The 20,249-nt window shown below is 44.0% G+C and overlaps 1 protein-coding gene across 1 annotated transcript in view; it reads right to left on the minus strand.

The window, feature by feature from the left end:
* LOC130473796 (killer cell lectin-like receptor subfamily B member 1B allele B) overlaps positions 1-20,249 on the minus strand; it is a 49,099-nt gene that overhangs the window by 6,703 nt on the left and 22,147 nt on the right. Inside the window, exons 2-5 of the mRNA XM_056845394.1 lie at positions 12,254-12,343; positions 9,643-9,774; positions 5,179-5,333; positions 516-628 (exon numbers count right to left, since the gene is read on the minus strand). Of these exons, the coding sequence (XP_056701372.1) occupies positions 516-628; positions 5,179-5,333; positions 9,643-9,774; positions 12,254-12,343 (490 nt within the window). The remainder of the gene's footprint in view (positions 1-515; positions 629-5,178; positions 5,334-9,642; positions 9,775-12,253; positions 12,344-20,249) is intronic.

The raw sequence follows: 20,249 nt of genomic DNA on the forward strand, positions 1-20,249 counted from the left end.
ACAGCAACAGGAAGGCCTGGGATTTGCAAGGGCTGGGCACGAGGTCATCTCTAATGGATGGGAAACTCATGCATAACTCCAAGGAACAACCGAGTCAGACTGGGGGTGAATGTGAGTGAAAGTACCCATGCATAAATGACCATAGTCACCGCAAGGACTTTGTATGAGGCATGCAATGGAAGTTCTGTGCCTCCCAGATGCATGCAGGTACAATTCTGATAATGACCACAGAATATAGGGAGAATGGCCTTCAGCCTCCTCCCCTCCTCAGCCTCATTTTCATATCTGAGGAGCTGCTATTTGCTCCATTGAGAAACTTACACATAGCTCTCATTACAAAGAAGAGGCCAATAATTCCCACTGCATGTCTGATATCAAGTCCACAGGGTGGCCACGAGGACTTTGTATCATGTGAACTGGCCCACAGATCACCCCAAACCTTAGAGACTTCATGTTTTATTCTTTAGATTTCAAAACAAATCATCGAAAGGCATCCTGAAGAAGGAACTACTTACAGATTCTGGTCAAACTCATGACCTGTAATCCACACCCATTTCTTCTCTGATGAAGAAATGAAGAGTCCAAGCCAGTATGTATGTAATTTCTCTGCAATCTTCTCGAAGAACTCCTGTATCATAAGTAGAGTAAGTGTTTTATGTAACTAGAGAGTGCTGTCATTTTCTTGTTATGTTCCTGGAAATAACTAACGATGGGCTGAAGTATTTTTTCAAAAACAATTTCTAGGCATGGGGGCTCCATTTGAACAGCAGAAATGCAGTGGCAATGTCTTAGCCACAAGGGATGCTAGTCTCTGGGACATGTAGTTTCCAGGGCACCCAATATTCATACTCAGTTGGAGCGTCAAGATGTCAGAGATGTAGGGAGATGTTTGATTCACATTCTCAGTTGGCATGGACATATTTTAGACATTTGGAAACCTTTTATTGAGGCTTATCTTTAGACTTGCCACTAGGGGTATGCACCAATAGTTTCCAGTATTTTTCAGGTTCGAGTTTAATAGACCTGAAAATTTCCAAAAACTCTGACAAAGCCATACCAGTATTTAGGGAGAAGGGTGTTTGGCTTTATTCAAAAATTTGCAAATTGTTGGATCTATTAAACTGAAACCCCAAAAAATCCATGCTGCCTCCAAACTCCACATGGGTCTCGGAGGTGGCAGTGCAGAGCTCTGAGCCCCCTGCAAGACCCACATGGAGGGGACAGAGTTCTGTGCTGGCCTGGCCAGCCAGCAGGCAATTGAGGGGGAGAGGGAGGGAGGGGTGAAGAGGGGATTCCTCCCCAGTTTTTTTTAATGGCACCAGGTCCAAAGCAGCCTGAAAAATGCTGAAACATTTTAGCATTATTAGGGATCTGCTTTTCAGCTCCCTTTAAATCACCACTATTTTTTTGGTAGAACCCTCCCCCCACCCTCAATATCAATAAGGTATTTTTTTTTGGGGGGGGGGTTGTTCAGTTTTGTTGAATGTACATCCCTTCTCGCCATCTGTGAGGTGGGGTGGTTCTTGTTCCCCCTTTGAACCCTCACAAATTTTCCCTGTTACCAGTAGCTGAGAGGAGGTTTAAATATTTTTAAATCCCCACAGTCTGTCACCCTTGTTTGTGTGAGGAGAAAGTTTCCTTTTCCTCCCCCCAGATGAAATAGAGAGGCTTAGAGGCTGAAGCTGATTTTAAAAGAATGAATTCAAAATTGAAGTTTATTATTTACAGAAAGGTTGTTGGATTGTTTTTCTTTAAGAGAGGCACAAAGCTTAGTTGGTTATAAGTGATTCAAATCTTAGATGGTTACAGGCACAGTACTTAGTTCTAAGTTCAATTTCTTCAGGTTACTCAGTAATATACTCAGATATTGTTCAATATATTCATATATTCAAAATACTCAGGGTGGACTCAGACTACTCTAGCACACAAAATACCAGAGAGTGGAGATTCATTCACAATCTTTCCCACTCCTTAGATTTGCCCTCCTCCTGTGGAAAACAAATCTTTCTTCCCCAAAACGCTGAATTAGGAGTCTCCCTATTTCAGGAGCCACCTCCCACTTAGTGACTGAAGAAAGGGTTATCTCTCTACCACAATCTTCCCCTTGTCAACATTCAGGTTTGGTTTAAACACACTAGGTAGTACATGAACACACAGGTTCCTAGTCTCTCTCTACACAACTGCACATTTATGGAGCTCAGGGGCATTTTTCACGGTAGATTTTGCTTGTTTTGCCACGGACTAAAAAAACCCACTATTTAAATGTTTTTTTCATGGCCGCGATTTATCCCTGTCAATCTCGATGTAGTTTTGGTTTTTCATGGGAACAAAGCACGCTGCATTTGACAACGGTTTGGTCTGTCCCTTTTGCAGGAGGCCTCCCCTTCCAACAGGCTCATTGTTTATGCCTGCCCCCAGCTCCGCCCCAACTCCGCCCAGCAGATTACCTCCTGCGGTTCACCAGCCCCAGCGCAAAAAACAAGCACCAGTCCCTCTGGTCTCCTCCATTTTTCTTCCACCCTCGCTCTGTTCTGCTTTTGGAACAGTCAGATTCCAAATTGGGGGGGGGGGGGAGGCAGCGCTTTCCTCAAAGCTTCCCTCTATTTTCTATAGGTGTGGAACCCATTGCCCTTTAATGATAGACAGGATTGGGGGGGGGGGGGCAGGAATTGCATCCATGTGCCCAGAGAAGTGTTTAGCTGAAAGTGGGAATGGCGGGCGGGGGGGGAGAGGAAAGAAGGCCCCTGGCTTGCGCTCCGGCCATGATCCGGCCACATTGCATCGTGAGAGACAGGAGGGCTCCTAGCTTGCACGCCAGCCCCGATCCAGCCAGTGTGCATGGAGGGAGTGGAGAGGAAAGAAGGCCCCTGGCTTGCGCACCGGCCATGATCCGGCCACAGTGCATCGAGAGAGAGGAGATAAGAGCACGCTGGCCGCCCCTCTTCAGAAGAGTGATGGGAGGGAGTTTTGCCTTGGATTTTCCGCTCTCAGCATGCACATTTTTCCCATCCGATTTCTCAAAAATCCCCCCTCCCCGCTGGGGTAGAGGGGCCAACAGCCCCTTCCCTTGAACATCCCCCCCATGGGTCCAGCTGCCCTAGACAGAGCTGCCACCACCACCACCCCCAGCACACGAGGAGCATATGGCGTGGCCCCGCCGGTCTCCCCTTGGAGCCGTCCATCCGACGTCCCCCTGGGCTTGGAGGTGTGGGCCCAGCTCCAAGGCCCATCCCGGGCGAGGGGCGGGGAAGGCGTGCTGCCTGCCCGCCCGCCAGCCTCCGGGACGGAGGGAGAGAAGTGCCAGGACTCTAGGCAGGCAGGCAGCAAAAGGGGCGGTATTCTTGTCTGAGCGCGAAACTCCCCCAGCCAATCACCGTTCTTGGGGGAGGAGAAAGGAGACGTCACGGGGAGGGACAGCGGAACCCAAGCAAACATTTTTTCATGGGCATCCGAGCAACAAAACACGCTTCTACTGGAAAGTACGGCTCAGAAGTGGTTTGGTTTGCCGTTGACATAACGCGGCTTTTATACCTCTATCAGGGAAAAGCCGGATCTGCAGTGAATAACCAAAATTTGACTCCGACACAAATCAGCGTCGAAACAGCAGCAAATCTCCGTGAAAAATTCCCCTCAGAGTTAAAAGCTCAAGAATGCTTCTCTCCCTCCCAAAAGAACCCTATCAGCTCTCCAAACTGACTGCTGGCATTGGCTGACTGTTCTTAAGCCTCAGAGTTTAACCCTGTATCCATCACACTATCATTTTTATTTTTTATAGTTTTAATTTCTTTCTGTTTGGGGTAATCAAAATTAGTAAATATTGTTTTTAAAATGTTTGATTCACATCCTCAGCTTTAGTAAAACCCTTCGGGACTATGCTGCTCAATTCATGAAGAGTAAAAGCTAGATGGGCTGTAATTCTAAGCCAGACAAATAAGACTTTGACAACATTAGGTGTGGTGAAATGCCTTATATGCCCAAATTTATGTCAAAGTTTTAATACTTGGGTTTGCACTCTGTAAATGCTCAGAGAATGCTAACCATTTTTTATAGGCTAGCTGGTACACAAAGAAAAAGTGGGGTGGACATGACATCTCCCAGCACAAGAGCCATCCAGCTTCATACATATGCAGATAGATAGAAAAGTTACACCAAAGCCACAGAACTGTGAACCTTGTTGCAGGCCTATAGTAATGTAGGTACATATAGCTTGGAAATATACCATAGTAGCTTGAAATTATGTATAATGGTTGCTATGAATGTTAATTAAAGTGGAGCTCCTGCCTGGAAATTGGTAAGCTTCTAAATACACTGTCTATTTCAACAAGGCGAGATGATAAACTAAAGGCTGGATGTTGAATCAGCAACCTTCACTAAGTATAAATAATAAGATAATACCAAATTATTTTTGGCCTGAGTGGGGGGTAATAGGCTTTCGTTTTATGAAGTTAAATAGCCTTGCTTCCCATCATTTTTATGTCATATTCTCACTATATTATAATTAATCTGTTTGACACTGAAGATATAATCACATATCTATGTTAGTTATCTACTGGACCACCTTTCTGGACCACCATTCTAGACAGGATAGAGTGGAGACAGGAGTCTCATCTAGTCTAACTAGCTAGGATGAATGGAGATGCAGGAGGTATATCCTGCCCTCATGGTGCCAAGATGGAGAAGAGTGTGGAAAGAAGATGTTAGCCGAAAGGAGGGAAGATTCCCTGAGAACAGCAGTCTACTCATCAAAAGGGATAGCATCAGAGCAATAGAAAGAAGGATGCTCAGGGTTCTGACCTATCCATTTCTCTGACCCTCTATATTCCCCCTCTTAAGTCTGAGGTTAAGGGACATCATGAAGTCCTTCATTTCCAGCATGACCTTGGTTCTTGGAAACATTGGCAGGGAATAAGTGGGTTCCTTTCCAGTTTCTTCCAAGCTGGCTCTTGGTCATGAGCTTTCCTCACTTGCCACCTGACCATTAACTTTTAAAAGGCTCATATTTTCAAGGATACTTACTGCTACTGCAATATCACTGGTCTGACAATGTTAACGCTTTATAAAAAAACAATTAATTAAATAGTTCCTAAAGCCATTGCTTTAACAATTATGCTTTTGGTCAAAAAGCTTTGACCTCACCATAAACTCAAAAGGTCATGAAATATGATGTTGTTCTGTTACCATCTTCTCGTCGTCTTGGATCACCGCCAGCTGAGCCCCCTTCTCTGAGCAGTCCCTTTCGCTCTCATTCCAGGATTTTAAATCCTTTGATAGCCAGTAGCACTTGTCCTGGTGGAGGTGCCAGTGTGGAGAGCATAGCTGGCAAATGGAATTCACTGGAGAGGGAGAGATAGACATGCAATTACGTTCCTAACTAATCACCCATTTATAATAAGTAAAGCTTAGCCAGCAAGTGTCAGAATCTCTCTCTTGTTAGCTAATTATATGCCTGCTGAGGCTGAGTAGCACTCTGGTCAGTGGCTGCGTTTCAGGTTCTGGCTGGAACTAGTGCACACAGGCTCACCATAGGACAGCAAACCTAGACAACTGGGTGTCAGGCATTTTCTGGTTTGTGATGAAGGGGGACATGGGGTCTGGGAGGAGCCTCCGGCATGAGGCACAGATCTCCGCCGAATGCAGGACTGGCGGGACAGGGAAGTAGGCTTCCAGCTCCAAGTGCAACGAGGGCGGGAGAGTGATGAGGAGTATTGACGTCTTCAACACCAGAACCAGGAGCTGGTCGAGCAGGTAGCCATGATGCAGGGCTTTATAGAGGGACTGGCAGGAGGTGGCTAACCTCTGTCGGGCGCAGGTGTCCCAGCCGGCGCCTCTGCCGCCCCAGCAACTGGCTCCATTGCATCCTCAACCACCACATGCTCTGCAAGCGCCTGCTCCTCTGCAAGTGCCCGCTCCTCCACCCGCTCCCCAGCCGCAACCACCAGCTTCGCAGAGGGAGCTTTGAGCCTCATTTGACGGCTCAGGGGACAAACTCCCGTACTTTTTGCTCCAAGTGGACGGTTTCATGAGGGAGCAGGGGGCTACTTTTGTCTCAGAGGAGAGTTGGGTACAGTACATGGCATCGTTACTGGATGGAGAAGTGGCGAGCTGGATGGTCCAACAGTTAGACCTTCGTTCCTGTGTGCTGCGGTCCCTAGATGACTTTACGGTTGTGCTCAGGCAGCGTTTCGAAGACCCATTCCAGAGGGAGCGGGCCAAGATGGCCCTTCTTCAACTCCGCCAGCGGACCAGGTTGGTGATGCAGTACGTGGGAGAATTTCAGTTGCTAACAAGCAAAGTGGTGGACTGGAGCGAAGCCACGCAGGTGCAGTATTTCCGAGAAGGACTAAACCCAGAGATTCTCCACTGGACGTTCGTGAAAGGCGACCCTCCTGATCTTGAGGGATGGGTTTTGCTGGCAATGGAAGTGGAAAACCATCAGCAGCTATTGAACTTGTCAAAGCAACGAAGAGCGCAAGACTTGGGGACGCAACCTGAGCAAGCAGCCCAGAGAGGGGGCTCCCGACCGCCTGGGAGGTCAGCTGCCCCGACTACGGAGAAAGCGAGGCGGTTTCAGAGTGGAGCGTGCCTAACTTGTGGCGGAATGGGACATTTCGCTGCTGCTTGCCCTTTCTGGCCCGAGGGGCCTCCTATTGCTTCCTGCTCGACCAAGGACGAACCGGCATGGGCTGGGGGCAAGGATCATCACAAGAGTGCGGCTCCCAGAAGGCGAGGAACTTCTGCTCTCACCCTCGCCCCAACCACCCAGGAAGACAGGCATACGGCGCCACTCGATCCAACGGGATCACGGATTACAAATGTGACCATGCTGAGCCTGCATGGCTCGTCAATGGCAGAGGAGGACGAATCTTGGAGCAACCAGCCAAAAAACATCCCAGGTTTGCTGTAACCGGGGCTCCGCAGCAGACCCTGACCGTCGAGAAGCAGGGAGCTCCAGTGATGGTGAGTGATGTGGGAGAGACTATTTTTAGATGTTACTTTACAGAATTACAAGCCCCCCCCCCCGGATGACAGTGGAGACCTTAGTGGACTTGGGGTGCACACGCACTTTGATCAGTGAAAAAACTTTTAAAGCTTTAAAAGTAAAGGAGGTATGCTTTCCCCAGGCTGTCCAGTTCGCTCAAATGGATGGCAGCGACTTTCGGCCCCCCCCCCCCGGTGGATAGGCATACGGGCCGAGTGGCGATGGGAGTTGGGGCGCATTGGGAACAAATACATTGTACCATTGTTCCAGGCATTCGGTACCCAGTGGTACTTGGAGCAAATTGGTTACAAGGACATGGCCCCACCATAGATTGGGCAGCCAGGACTATTGCTTTCTCCCAGCCGCAGTGTGACCACCACTGCAGAGAAGTGGCTGGGCGAGAGTGTGTGGCCATGGCATCGGGGCCTTGGAGTTCTATACCCCCCTTACTCCCCGAAGGGTTCGCCCCGTTTGCGGATGTATTTAATGAGAAGGAGTGTGATGTTCTGACCCCCCACAATAAGATGGACTGTGCTATTGAACTGGTAGGGGAGGGCAAGCTACCGAAAGGAAAGATTTATCTCATGAGTTCTAAGGAGAAATCGGTGCTGCGGGAGTTTCTGGACAAAAATTTGGCCCGTGGTTTCATCCGACCCTTGTCCGCTCCTTTCTCCGCTCCCTAGTTTTTTGTGCGTAAAAAGACGGGTGATCTACGCTTATGTATTGATTTTCGCAGACTCAGTGCAGTCACACAGACTAATGCCTACCCTCTTTCATCGATTCCAGACCTGCTCAGCCAGCTGAAAGGTCACATTTTCACCAAATTGGATTTGGTGGAAGCTTATTACCATGTTCGAATATGGGAAGATGACGAATGGAAGACCGCCTTCTCCAGTTGTTTTGGAATGTTCGAATACCTGGTTATGCCCTTCAGGTTAAGTGGGGCTCCTAGTTGTGTAATAGGAAGTGACACCACACAAGGTCTTGAAGGACATTGTGTTTCCCACTTTTGATGTGGTCCACATGACCCTTACCAACTCATTTATTTAGGGCTTATCCTGGATTCAGAATTATTACTGCAATGCTCTATTAATCCTCCAAGTCTCTAGGATAAAAGCATAGAGATTCAGGGGATTGCTACAGCATCACATGATGTGTGATGTTACTTTTGGTTGCATGACTGGAAGTGGCATTGTGCAGCATCATGCAACACTGCATGACACTTATCCTTGCCCCCCCCAAAGATTTCTAGTATTGACAGTCCTCAGCTGACAACCCTAGCAGGAGTCACATACACTAATGCATTAACTTATTGACTCACCTTAGGAAACCTCCCAGCAATTTTAGATGGTGCTCACCAATACTCAACTGGTCGATGGGTGGAAGCAGGCCAGCCAAACAAACAGGGGGGCAGCAATCATCATCCCCACGTGATGAAGCCACTTTTGGTGAAACCTGGAAGTGCCAGCGTCAGGGTGACACTGTAGCACTTGTCCCAAAAAACCCTACCTCACCTCCATCTCCCCAGTACACATGTGTACACAATCAAGGCATGTGCTAAACAAACAAATAAGATCTTAAATAACGAAATGGAATTGGGAAAACCAGACTGTGAAGGGCAGAAATGTGCAGTTATTAATACCCTTTTGCCTAAAATACCTGTGATCTGCCTCGTTGAATTCCAAAAAATTCAGTAGAATTTCAAGCAAATCCTAGACAGGCTTGACACCCAGGTTTTGCTGGAGGTGATGTCATGCCATTGCTGATGGCCACCCTTCACGTCTCACTCCACTGGGTCTCCCTCTGTCTGGCAACCCTATCTGAGGCAGAGGTACCACCACCAAAATCTGTGCATTTTTATTTTGGGATGAGCTGGAGAGTAGTCAAGGACCTGCTAGGTGAGGCCATTAGCTTCATCCTGGACAACAGACTTGGCTAAACAAGGGTTGTGCATATGTGCATATTGTGATAATGCTCTCAAACGGCTACATTGAGGTACTACTCTCTGCACTGTCGACTCAGTTTGTTTTTCACTGAGATAGGAGTGTGGACGCTACCAAAATGAATTACTTAGTTGTTGAAGTTACTGCAGGAGCAAACTGTTCTACTATTGTGGACACAACCATAAAGCAATAGGGAGTTTATTAGGCAGATATCCTGTTTGCTTGCCAGTTTGCTTAAAGCACTGGTTCCCAACCAGGGGTCCGTGGACCCCCAGGGGTCCGCGAGAACTAAATTAAGGTCCGCGAAACAAAGTTATAAACCCATAATAAATTAATATTTTCAATTAAAAGTTCTCTATTATAAAAATATATTCAAATATTATTCTAAGTTTAATGTTTAACTAACAGTTATGATTAAAGTTTATTTTCAAATTCTCAGAATTTTTATTTTGAACCTTGGGGTCCCTGCACTGAACAAAAAAGTCCTAGTGGTCCCTGGTCAAAAAAAGGTTGGGAACCACTGGCTTAAAGTAATGCAAAGAGAAGAAGACTGGCGCCTTCTAGAGGTTTAGCATGGAACATACACAATATATACCATGATATTTCAAAGCAAGCACAATAGTGAAGTCCGTCTGTGAAGGGCTGTGAAGCTCTGGTAGCTTGACACTTTCCCCTTGACTAAGGGGTCAGCAAAATAAAGGTACAGTTTATTTGTTTTACCTGAAGAGTTGCCTTGGCTTTGGTTGCAGAGTCTGCTCCGCAGAGAAGCCTGGAAACTGTCTAATGAGCAATTGCTTTTCACTGGGCAAGAGTCAGCCCCAGTTTTCCTTTTCTCAGCCTCCAACTGCAACACTTCAAAAAGAAAACAATAAAATAAAATAAAAAGGAATATAACGGGGACTCCCCTTTAAATCTGCTTTTTAAAATAAGAGCTGCATCATCCATATTAGAACACCAGCTATGGGAAAGTCACTTTGGGGTCAGTGAGGATATTGCAATGTGTGAATCTTAACTGGAAACACTTAATAGAATTTGTGTCACTAGAGGGCAACCTGCTTTCAGAACTCTTGAGAGCTATCACAGAGCCCCTGAGACACCCAGTGGATCCTTTCATTTCTGTGACGCGGAGAAAGATAAAGCTGCCAAAGGCCTCATCTAGAGCTCAGCTGTTGCTGTATTATTCCCCCTTTAAAGTCTGTATTGTAAATATTAATTAACATTGCCTGAAAATGCCCTAGACATGCTGTGGAAGACTATGCATCTTGAAAGCATAGTAAATCTGTATGTTGCATGTAGGGCTGCCAACCTCCATGTATTTGCTGGAGATCTCCTGCATTAACAAAGGTTGCATTAGATGACCCTGGTGGTCTCTTCCAACTCTGAGATTAAATAAAATAAATAAAATGGGGCTTCAATATGGTGAGTTTCCTCTCATTTTCTCAGCTCAGTTCCCCATGGCTGATATTTACTGCCCCACCGCTTCAGTAGAGCTTTTCAAGTTTTTTAAACTGATAATTGACATATCAAGATACTGCTATAGTGATATGTAAATTAGTGATGTTAAATTTTTTTTGAAGCCCAGTCATGTTATGCAGCACAGACATGATGCCTAGGTAGTTGTATTTGATTTCATTTGTGTGTGTGGTCCACTGAAATTGGCACCAAGATGTTATCTTCCTCAGGTTTTGTGAGGAGTGGGTCAGTGTGAAAGTCTGGAAGCTTCCTTTCCTAGACTCCAAACAGGGGAGGCAGGAGGCGTAGCTCAGTGGCCTATTGCCATCCTGAGGGTGGTTGAATTTCCCAAGAAAGGTTTCTTTATCTTCACATTGTCAGCAACCAATGGTAAGTGGGCTGGTGATGAGGTGAAGCTTTGCCATCTGTTGGGCACCACACAGTAACCTGGGATAGAAGGCAGGTCTCTGGCAGAGAGGTAGAGGAAAGAGCAACAACTCTGAGCAACTTTAGGATTTGCTAAAACAAGCCAGGATTCAATTATTTGTTTGTAGACCAAATCCTGGGGCCACGACCTAACCACTGCTGAAATAAGCTGTTCATATTATATCTGAATCAACCCAATGAAGCCTGCATTTATCAAGGCAAACCAGGATCTAAGTGATTGTCACTGTGCTGAATCCTATTTTCACAAAGTGTGTATGTAAAGTGCCATTAAGTCACAGACGACGTATGACAACCCAGTACAGTGCTCAAGGCAAGAGGCTAACAGAGGGGGTTTGCCATTGCCTTCCTCTGAATAGCGACCCTGGTATTCTTGGGTGGTTTCCTATCCAAGTACTAACTAGGGCTGACCCTGATTAGCTTCTGAAATCTGACAAGATCGGACTAGCCTGGTCCATCAAGGTCAGGGCCTTTCCATAAAGTAACCATAGCTAAAATAAACCATGGTTTCATGTCATATCTGAACTGAAATACCAAGCTGAAGGATTATGAGTTTTAAAAATGAATTTTGTATCCCATCAAATAATTTTCAACTTCTTTCTTAATAATTCAGTTTTGAATATTAGTGCAGAGTGGTAAGCTGCAGTACTGTAGTCCAAGCTCTGCTCATAACCTGAGTTTGATCCCGACAGAAGTCAATTTTAAGTAGGCAGCTCAAGGTTGACTCCGCCTTCCATCCTTCCAAGATTGGTAAAATGAGTACCCAGCTTGCTGGGGGTAAAGTGTAGGTGACTGAGGAAGGCACTGGCAAACCACCCTGTAAATATAGTCTGCCTAGGAAATGTTGTGATGTGATGTCACCTCATGGGTCAATAATGACCCGGTGCTTGTACCTTTACCTTAAACTTTTTACGCCATTTGTTTGTTCAAAATTGCAATTCATAATTAGTGTATCAAAGTTGAGGCCAGAGTTCCAGAATCAGAAATGCCTGCCCCTAAACTGATTTTTGACAGTGGAAGCAGAAAACCATCCCTAAGCATTCAGTTCCATGCTTGGTCCATCTAGAGAAGTAATTCTTCTAATTTTTCTCAGCCACTACCTACAGGCACTTCCTATTGCCCTCCACAAAAGCATTTCCACTCATTGGCTTAACATTTTCACAGAACAAATAGTGCTAAAAATAAGGGCAGAATACTTGCCAGACCATACCTAGCTTCCTTTACAGGAGAATGGAAACCAGTTTCTTAGAAGATGGATTTTAAAAATAACCAATGGGCAATTTCTGCTAAAGGTAGAAACATCCTGTTCTTCATTTCATGGTAAGAGAGTAGAGAGGGGGATGGACTTCCCAAAAGAGCATTGGTAGAAAAGAGGAAAACCTGGTAAACATAAAAAGCCGAAGTGCTTATAAGTAAAAATTCCTCTATTACTCACCCAGGGCTATCACAACAGCCACCAGAATGACAATCCCAAAGCACGCCACCCATAGTGTGATCTGGTACCAACGGGGATTCCGGGGTGCATCTGTAAAGGATGGCAGACAACTTATGCAAACAGAAGAATGCAAGGAGAATAGTTTGCCTCTTGATAATTGATTGTGTGTTGAAGAATGTTGCAGAGTAAAAGAACACTTGGCTGGAAGCAAGGCTTTCTCTACACTATGTTACTTTCATCCAATTTTTTTCAGCAATGATTTTATCAGCTATTAAAGAAAAGGAGCCCCGTGGTGCAGAGTGGTAAGCTGCAGTACTGCAGTCAAAGCTCTGCTCACGACCCGAGTTTGATCCTGACAGAAGTCAGTTTCAGCAGGCTCAAGGTTGACTCAGCCTTCCATCCTTCTGAGGTCAGTAAAATGAATGCCCAGATTGCTGGAGGTAAAGTGTAGATGACTGGGGAAGGCAATGGCAAACCACCCCATAAACAAAGTCTGCCTAGAAAAAGTCAGGATGTGATGCCACCTCATGGGTCAGTAATGTCCTGGTGCTTGCCCAGGGGACTACCTTTACCCTTTTAAAGAAATTTAAAACCAATTTTTGTCATGGGACAAGTTTAAGCTATTTGGAGGAGCAGAATGAAGTTGGTAGTTTATCCAGAGATGCTGGGTTGGATCCAAAGGTTGGGTTCTGCTAAAAGTGGAACTTTCCTCCCGTGCAAGGGATCCTTCCTCCAACACAAGAAGCCTCGCTCTAGCAGAAGAGGAATATTCTTCCAGTGGAAACCTGCGAGTGTCGGAGGAAAGCTCCACTGTTAGTGGAAAGAAACCTTTATTTATGGCACTTCTGCGCTATATTGATAATGCTGACATCAGAATGTGGTAGCAGTATATTACTATATATTTTCTGTGTTGGGAAAAGCCATGTGCGAAACTGATGTTGTTACCAAATACAAGGAAAGGCATGCTAAAAGTAATCTGATGCTATCATCAGCAGGACCCAGCAGAAACAAGAGAAGCTGCAGCTTGGGCTGCTACTACAATGGTGGCACCAGAGTAAGCACATCTCTATCATTCTGTTGGTCTAATATCTGTTTCCTCCTTTCATTGAGAAGTAGCCATCTAGTTGTGGTGAAATCCCTTTCACCCCAGGATTTATATCAAGGCTATATTGAATTGTATCTATATTCTTCTCATGACTGTGGGGGAGGGGGAAGGTGTGTTTTTGCAGTTTGAAACAAGTGCACAGAGGAAATATCAGTGGTTGTGCGACACCTCTTGACACCAGAGCAATCCAACACTGTTATTAATGCAGATGAATCAAGTTAGGAGAATGCAAATGAAGTGAGGGGCCTACTTTACAGCTAGAGTCACACCTAGAGTCACAAAGTTTGGAAGACCACAGTGACAAAACAAAAACTCTTCCTGTAGGACATCTGGGTGGTGGTAAGAAGAAATACAGAGGTTATTTACACCTTTGACACAAGGGTCAAGGGACAGCTGTTTTACCTTCATTCAACCAGCTGGTTCATACCTGAGCTTCATCTTGATAGTTTCATTTATTTCTACAGTTTTTATCTCGTCCTTTTCCCAATGGCAGCAACATCCCATTTATTTAGTTAGTTATATTTGTTAGATTTCTAGGCTGCCCTTTCCTGACAAGTCAGGCTCAGAGGGACTTACAACCATATAAAACATAACAATTGAGCTTGACACCCCTGCTCTAGAGATGAGATGGTGGCAGCAGGAATAAGAGAAATTGCCAGAAGCACCCGTTCCATCACACTAGCCAACTGGAAGAATCCTCTATGACCATTCTCAGGGTGTCTGTTACCTCCACACCTCTTCTCTCCCCCCCAGCACACCTGTAATTTGAAGTCTTTTATATTATGGTGACACAAACACCTTCTTCTTTCCCTTATAATTATAGATCATTTAGGTGACTGAACCATGCATAGAAACAAGAATTTTTTTAAAAAACTTTTTAAATGATTCCTCCTGAGTTGATGGATCATTCAGAGGCAACAGAGGCCTAGTTTCTTTAACTCAGATTTTATTACAAGCAACTCGGAAATAAACTGATAGGGCTGCCAAGCCCCTGGTTGGGGTGGGGGATCCTCTGCCCCCATTGCCTGCCACTGCTCTGAGTGGCAGCAGGGGAAATGTTTTTAAAAACCCACGAAAGTAACTGCAGCATCATGTCATTTCGGGTAAAAACAAACAAACAAATAAATAAGTGTAGTTCAAGTGTCAATATTTGATTTATAAAGCGCCTTCCATATTTCCACATTTTCCTTCCTTTCATCATAGAATTGAAGGGATACAGAGTTCTCAGCTGGTCTATGATCCATGCATTGGTGCAGGTGCATACCTCATGTTTAGCTGTGGCAAAATTGCAATATCACATGCTGCTTCACACCTCACTTGGAATAATCTGTGATTAACGTCAATGAAATATTGGTAGAAGTAACCTGAGTTGGCTCACTGGGAAATTCAGAAGCATAGGAATGATTTGTTGGAAGATCGTAAATACGGTAGACCTTTTATCATATCAAAATGTAGTTGTATGAATTTTGGTGTAGCAATTCTGTTGTCATATTCAGTATTTGAAGATTTTATATTTTATAAATAATTTACTTCTCCATTTTGGAGGGGATGTATGTATGTATGTATATATGTATCTACTCAAAACATTTTTTATCTTCCTTTCTACCATTATTGTCCAAGACAATTGTTCAACAACTGAATGGTATAAAATTATAATTATTTTTTATTAAAATTATTCACTTAATACTTTAAAAATCTGAAAGGATGAAATTCCCTAATATGAAAGGAAATGGAAGAAGGATCTTTGTATGTCAGTTTCACAAAATGTATGAAATTTCATTTTGGTTAATGTACTTCAAGATTAAGCTGTATAATGTAAACTCTACTTAGGACGGCAAAATCTTTGGTATGTAGCTAGAGTTAACTTGGCAGAAATTGGGGATGGGGGAATGGCTTGTTTGGAATTGTCAAATGCAAGTGCACCAAGGGTTGGGAAGTGCTTCAGTTACAAAATACATTTGTGAAGTGCTGGCCAATGCTTACCTAATACTGGAATGAGACATACAATGAGAATATTTAAAACTTTATATTTTAAGCTATTTGGATATTTTCTAATATGATGATTTCCCCCTCTGTTGTTTTTACCATGGGAGGGGTTGAAGAATCTTTAACTAATATAAAGTTATTAAACTACTCAGAGGTCACTTCAGTTTCCCAAGTTCTGGCATTAAAATTTAGGTTCTGTAAACCAAAATACCGGGCGGGGGGGGGGGGCAATTTAGAGAAATAACTACAGAACTCAGGTCTGAATGTTGATTATGGAATGTTGCTTGTTTCACAGAAAAGAATGAGACTTAAACAAGATAATAAGAAAATAGGTTGATTAACCTATAATCAGATGATTACAAAATTTAAACAAGACTGTTACCCACAAGGTAAACCAAAAGAACATACAGAATTTGAAGTTATGGTAAATAAATGGATCATATTTGGGGTAAATTATATAAACTGTTGATTAAATATGAGACTGAGCAAGAACAGATCAAAACATGCACGATAAAGTGGATGCAAAACTTCAAGAAGGAGATTTCAGTGTATATGTAACCAGGACACATTAGAAATGACTGAACACATCCCATTTGAGTGCATGTTATATGATCATACACAATCAGGCCCTCTGATTCCCTTGTTAGTGGATTGTCCCAGACCTCTCAGAAAATATCGTCTAGAGCGCCTTTTGTCAGACACAACACCAAATTTATCTGTTAGTATGGCCAGATTTGCCTGGCTGGCAACTAAAATAAGACAAAATGCACTTAAGGCACTGGAATAACCAATCTATGATTAGAATCTCTACTGTTTTATGCATACCTTGGAGGATTTTATCCCTTTATTCTACTTTTTAATCTCCACTACATTTTTATCTTTTGCATTATCAGATCATAACTATTTATGTATGTATTTAATTACATTTTTTTGGGATATTTGATGGTCTACGACTGCAAATAAAGTCTGATACACACCACAAGGCCAGGGCACCTGAAAACAGCCAAACAGTAGGGCTGTTGGAAAAAAAAAATTCAGTAAAATTCGGATTCGGCAAAATTCAGCCCATTTTAATTCGGGAAATGCCGAAGTACGAACTCCCCTGATTTGGATACGTGGAATTTGGCACCAAGTTCCGAGTTCGGGGAAAAATACGGCCGAATAAATCGATTAAAAACATATTCGTGCCTTTCCACAGCTCCGGGGGGGCATTTTTGGGAGTAGAGGTCCCAACATTTCAGGGTAGCTTGAGGGGACCCTTCTTGCAAGAACCCCCTCAGGGTCCCCTCAAGCTACCCTGAGTTTGGGACCTCTACCCCCAAAAATGCCCCCCGGAGCTGCGGAATGCCGCCAATGTGCTTTAAGTGGCTTTATTCCTGTCGGGGATTTTGGGGGGTAACCCCTTCCGGGCCCCATATGTTGGGACCCCCTGAACCAACCTTTACAAAACTTGGGGGTTCTTGCAAGAAGGGTCCCCTCAAGCTACTCTGAAATTTTGGGACTTCTACCCCCCAAAATGCCCCCGGAGCCGTGGAATGCCGCCAATGTGCACACGCACCCCCACCCCCATGGGGATCTCTCTCTCATACAAACACACTCTCTCTTTCTCTCCCTGGGCCGCGCAGCAGCTGGGCTCATACACTCAACCGCGACTGATTGGCCAGAATAAGACCCAGCTTGGCCACCAATTGGCAGCGGGAGAATGCTGCTAGTTGCTTACTAACTGACAGTTATGCTGCTGATTCAGAGACCCCGAATTTATTTGGCGATCACCCCGAACTCGCCGAATTCGGCGTGTCATTTTCCCGTCTTTTTTGAGTTCAGTACCATCCGAACTGAAAACCGCCGAATCGGGAAATTCGGCTGTTTATTCGGTTCGGACAAATAATAACTTGGTTCGGCTAGTAATAACTTGAGAGAAATTTGGTACAAGCAATTTTTTAGATGGTACATCACCCCAATGGACATTAAAAATGATCAAATCATCTGATAATCGTTGATGGAAGTATAAAGAATAAGACGGAACTTATTTTCATTTGTGATGGACATGCAAAAAAGTAAAGATATTTTGGATATAAATTGACCAAGAAATACAAAATGTGTTGAAAGTTCATTTTCCCATGGAACCAGAAATGATGCTGCTGAGAATAGAATTTGGAAATTTAGAGAAGAAGCACAGAGACCAATTTCATTATATGATTACTGCCACAAGAGTGGCATTAGCAATGTTGTGGAAACAAGAAGATATCCCGAAACTGGAAAGATGGCAAGATAAGATGGCTGAATATGCAGTGATGGTGAAACTATCCAATTTGTTAAAAGGAGAATCGAATCGATGGAAGAATTTCAGAAGAAATGGGCATCATATTACGAATATGCAAAACTCAAGATGTAATACAGTAATGTAGAAGTTAGTAAATATTTGTATTTAGATGCATAGATGTTAGTAATTATTCGTATTTAGTAAGTTAGTAAATATTCGTATTTAGATGCATAGTAACATGCCAGTGACTTGGTGCGGGATGTGGATGTAGTTGAGCCAGTTGGCAACAGTGATCACAATGGCATCAAATTTAATTTATATGTAAGTGGGAAAGGGACTGGGAAATCTCACACAATTACCTTTGACTTTAAAAGAGGGAACTTCTCTAAAATGAGAAAACTGGTAAAGAGGAAGTTGAAAGGAACAGTTAGGAGGGTTAAATCTCTGGAAAAGACTTGGGGGTTATTCAAGTCCACATTACTAGAGGCTCAGCTAGATTGTATACCGCAGGTCAGGAAAGGTAGTAATAAGTCCAAGAGGTCACCCCCATGGCTAACAGGTAAGGTGAAAGAAGCAATTAGAGAAAAAAAGTCTTCCTTCAGAGACTGGAAGCTTTGCCCAAACGAGGCGAACAGGAGCAAACACGAACTTGCACAAAGGAAATGCAAGCAGATAATTAGAGATGCAAAAAAAGATTTTGAGGGGCATGTTGCTAAACACATCAAAACAAACAATAAGAAATTCTTTAAGTATATTAGGAGTAGGAAACCAGCTAGGGAAGCGGTTGGACCATTGGATGACAATGGGAGTAAAGGAACACTAAGGGAGGATAAAGCGATTGCTGAGAAACTAAATGAATTCTTCTCATCTGTCTTCACTATTGTACAGGACAGATTCATCCTCCTGATTTTTAAGAGGGGAGAATGAGGAACTGGGGCAAATAGTGGTAACAAGGCAGGAAGTCCTAGAACGTCTAGACAAACTGCAAACTAACAAGTCACAGGGACCAGACGGTATTCATCCTAGAATTCTTCAAGAACTCAAATGGGACATTGATGAACTTCTAACAAAGATATGTAATATGTCCCTTCGATCAGCCTCTGTACCAGAGGACTGGAGAATGGCCAATGTAACACCCATTTATAAAAAAGGTTCCAGGGGGACCCAGGAAATTACAGGCCAGTTTGCTTAATGTCTGTTCCAGTTAATTGATGGAAAGCATTATTAAAGATAGAATTGTCAAGCATATAGAAGGGCAGGGTCTGCTGAGCAAAACCCAACATGGCTTCTGTAAGGGAAGGTCCTGTCTCACTAACCTGTTAGAGTTTTTTGAAAGCGTCAATAAGCATGTGGACAGAAATGAGCCTGTGGACATTGTGTATTTGGATTTCCAAAAAGCTTTTGACAAAGTCCCCCACCAAAGACTACTAAGCAAACTCCATAGTCATGGGATAAGAGGACAAGTCCTCTTATGGATTGAGAGCTGGATGAAAAATAGGAAGCAGAGAGTAGGAATCAATGGTCAGTTCTCACAAAGGTGGGATGTGAGCAGTGGGGTCCCTCAGGGATCTGTGTTGGGACCGGTGCTTTTCAACCTGTTCATCAATGACCTGGAGGTGGGGTTAAACAGTGAAGTAGCCAAGTTTGCAGATGACACCAAATTATTTAGGGTGGTTAAAACAAAATCGGACTGTGAAGAGCTCCAGAAGGATCTCAACATCCTGGAAGAATGGCATTAAAATGGCAAATGAGATTCAATGTGAGCAAGTGTAAAATGATGCATATTGGGGCAAAAAATCCTAACTTCACATATACACTGATGGGAACTGTGCAGGCAGTGACAGATAAAGGGATCTTGGGGTGGTAGTGGATAGCTCAATGAAGATGTCAACCCAGTGTGCGGCTGCTGTAAAAAAGGCAAATTCCATGCTGGCCATAATTAGACAAGGAATAGAGAATAAAACTGCTGCTATCATACTGCCCTTGTACAAATCTATGGTGAGACCACACTTGGAATACTGTGTACAGTTCTGGTCACCACACCTAAAAAAGAATATTACAGAGCTTGAGAAGGTGCAGAAAAGAGCAACTAAAATGATTAGGGGACTAGAGCAACTGTCCTATGGGGAGAGGTTAAGACGCTTAGGCCTGTTTAGCTTGGAAAGAAGGCGGCTAAGGGGTGATATGATAGAGGTCTATAAAATTATGCATGGTTTGGAAAGAATGGACAAGGAGAAGTTTTTCTCCTTCTCCCATAATACTAGAACGCGAGGTCATCTGTTGAAGCTGGAGGGTGAGAGATTCAAAACAGATAAAAGGAAGTATTTTTTCACACAACGCATAATTAAATTGTTGAACTCCCTGCCCCAGGATGTGGTGATGGCTGCCAACTTGGAAGGCTTTAAGAGGGGAGGAGACATATTCATGGAGGAAAGGGGTATTCATGGCTATTAGTTAAAATGGATACTAGTCATGCTGCATATTATTCTCTCTAGTATCAGAGGAGCATGCCTATTATATTAGGAGCTGTGGAACACAGGGAGGATAATACTGGTGCAGTCGTCTTGTTTGTGGGCTTCCTAGAGGCACCTGGTTGGCCACTGTGTGAACAGACTGCTGGACTTGATGGGCCTTGGTCTGAT

The sequence above is a fragment of the Euleptes europaea genome, chromosome 1 (genome assembly GCF_029931775.1).
Source record: "Euleptes europaea isolate rEulEur1 chromosome 1, rEulEur1.hap1, whole genome shotgun sequence".
Taxonomy (NCBI): domain Eukaryota; kingdom Metazoa; phylum Chordata; class Lepidosauria; order Squamata; family Sphaerodactylidae; genus Euleptes; species Euleptes europaea.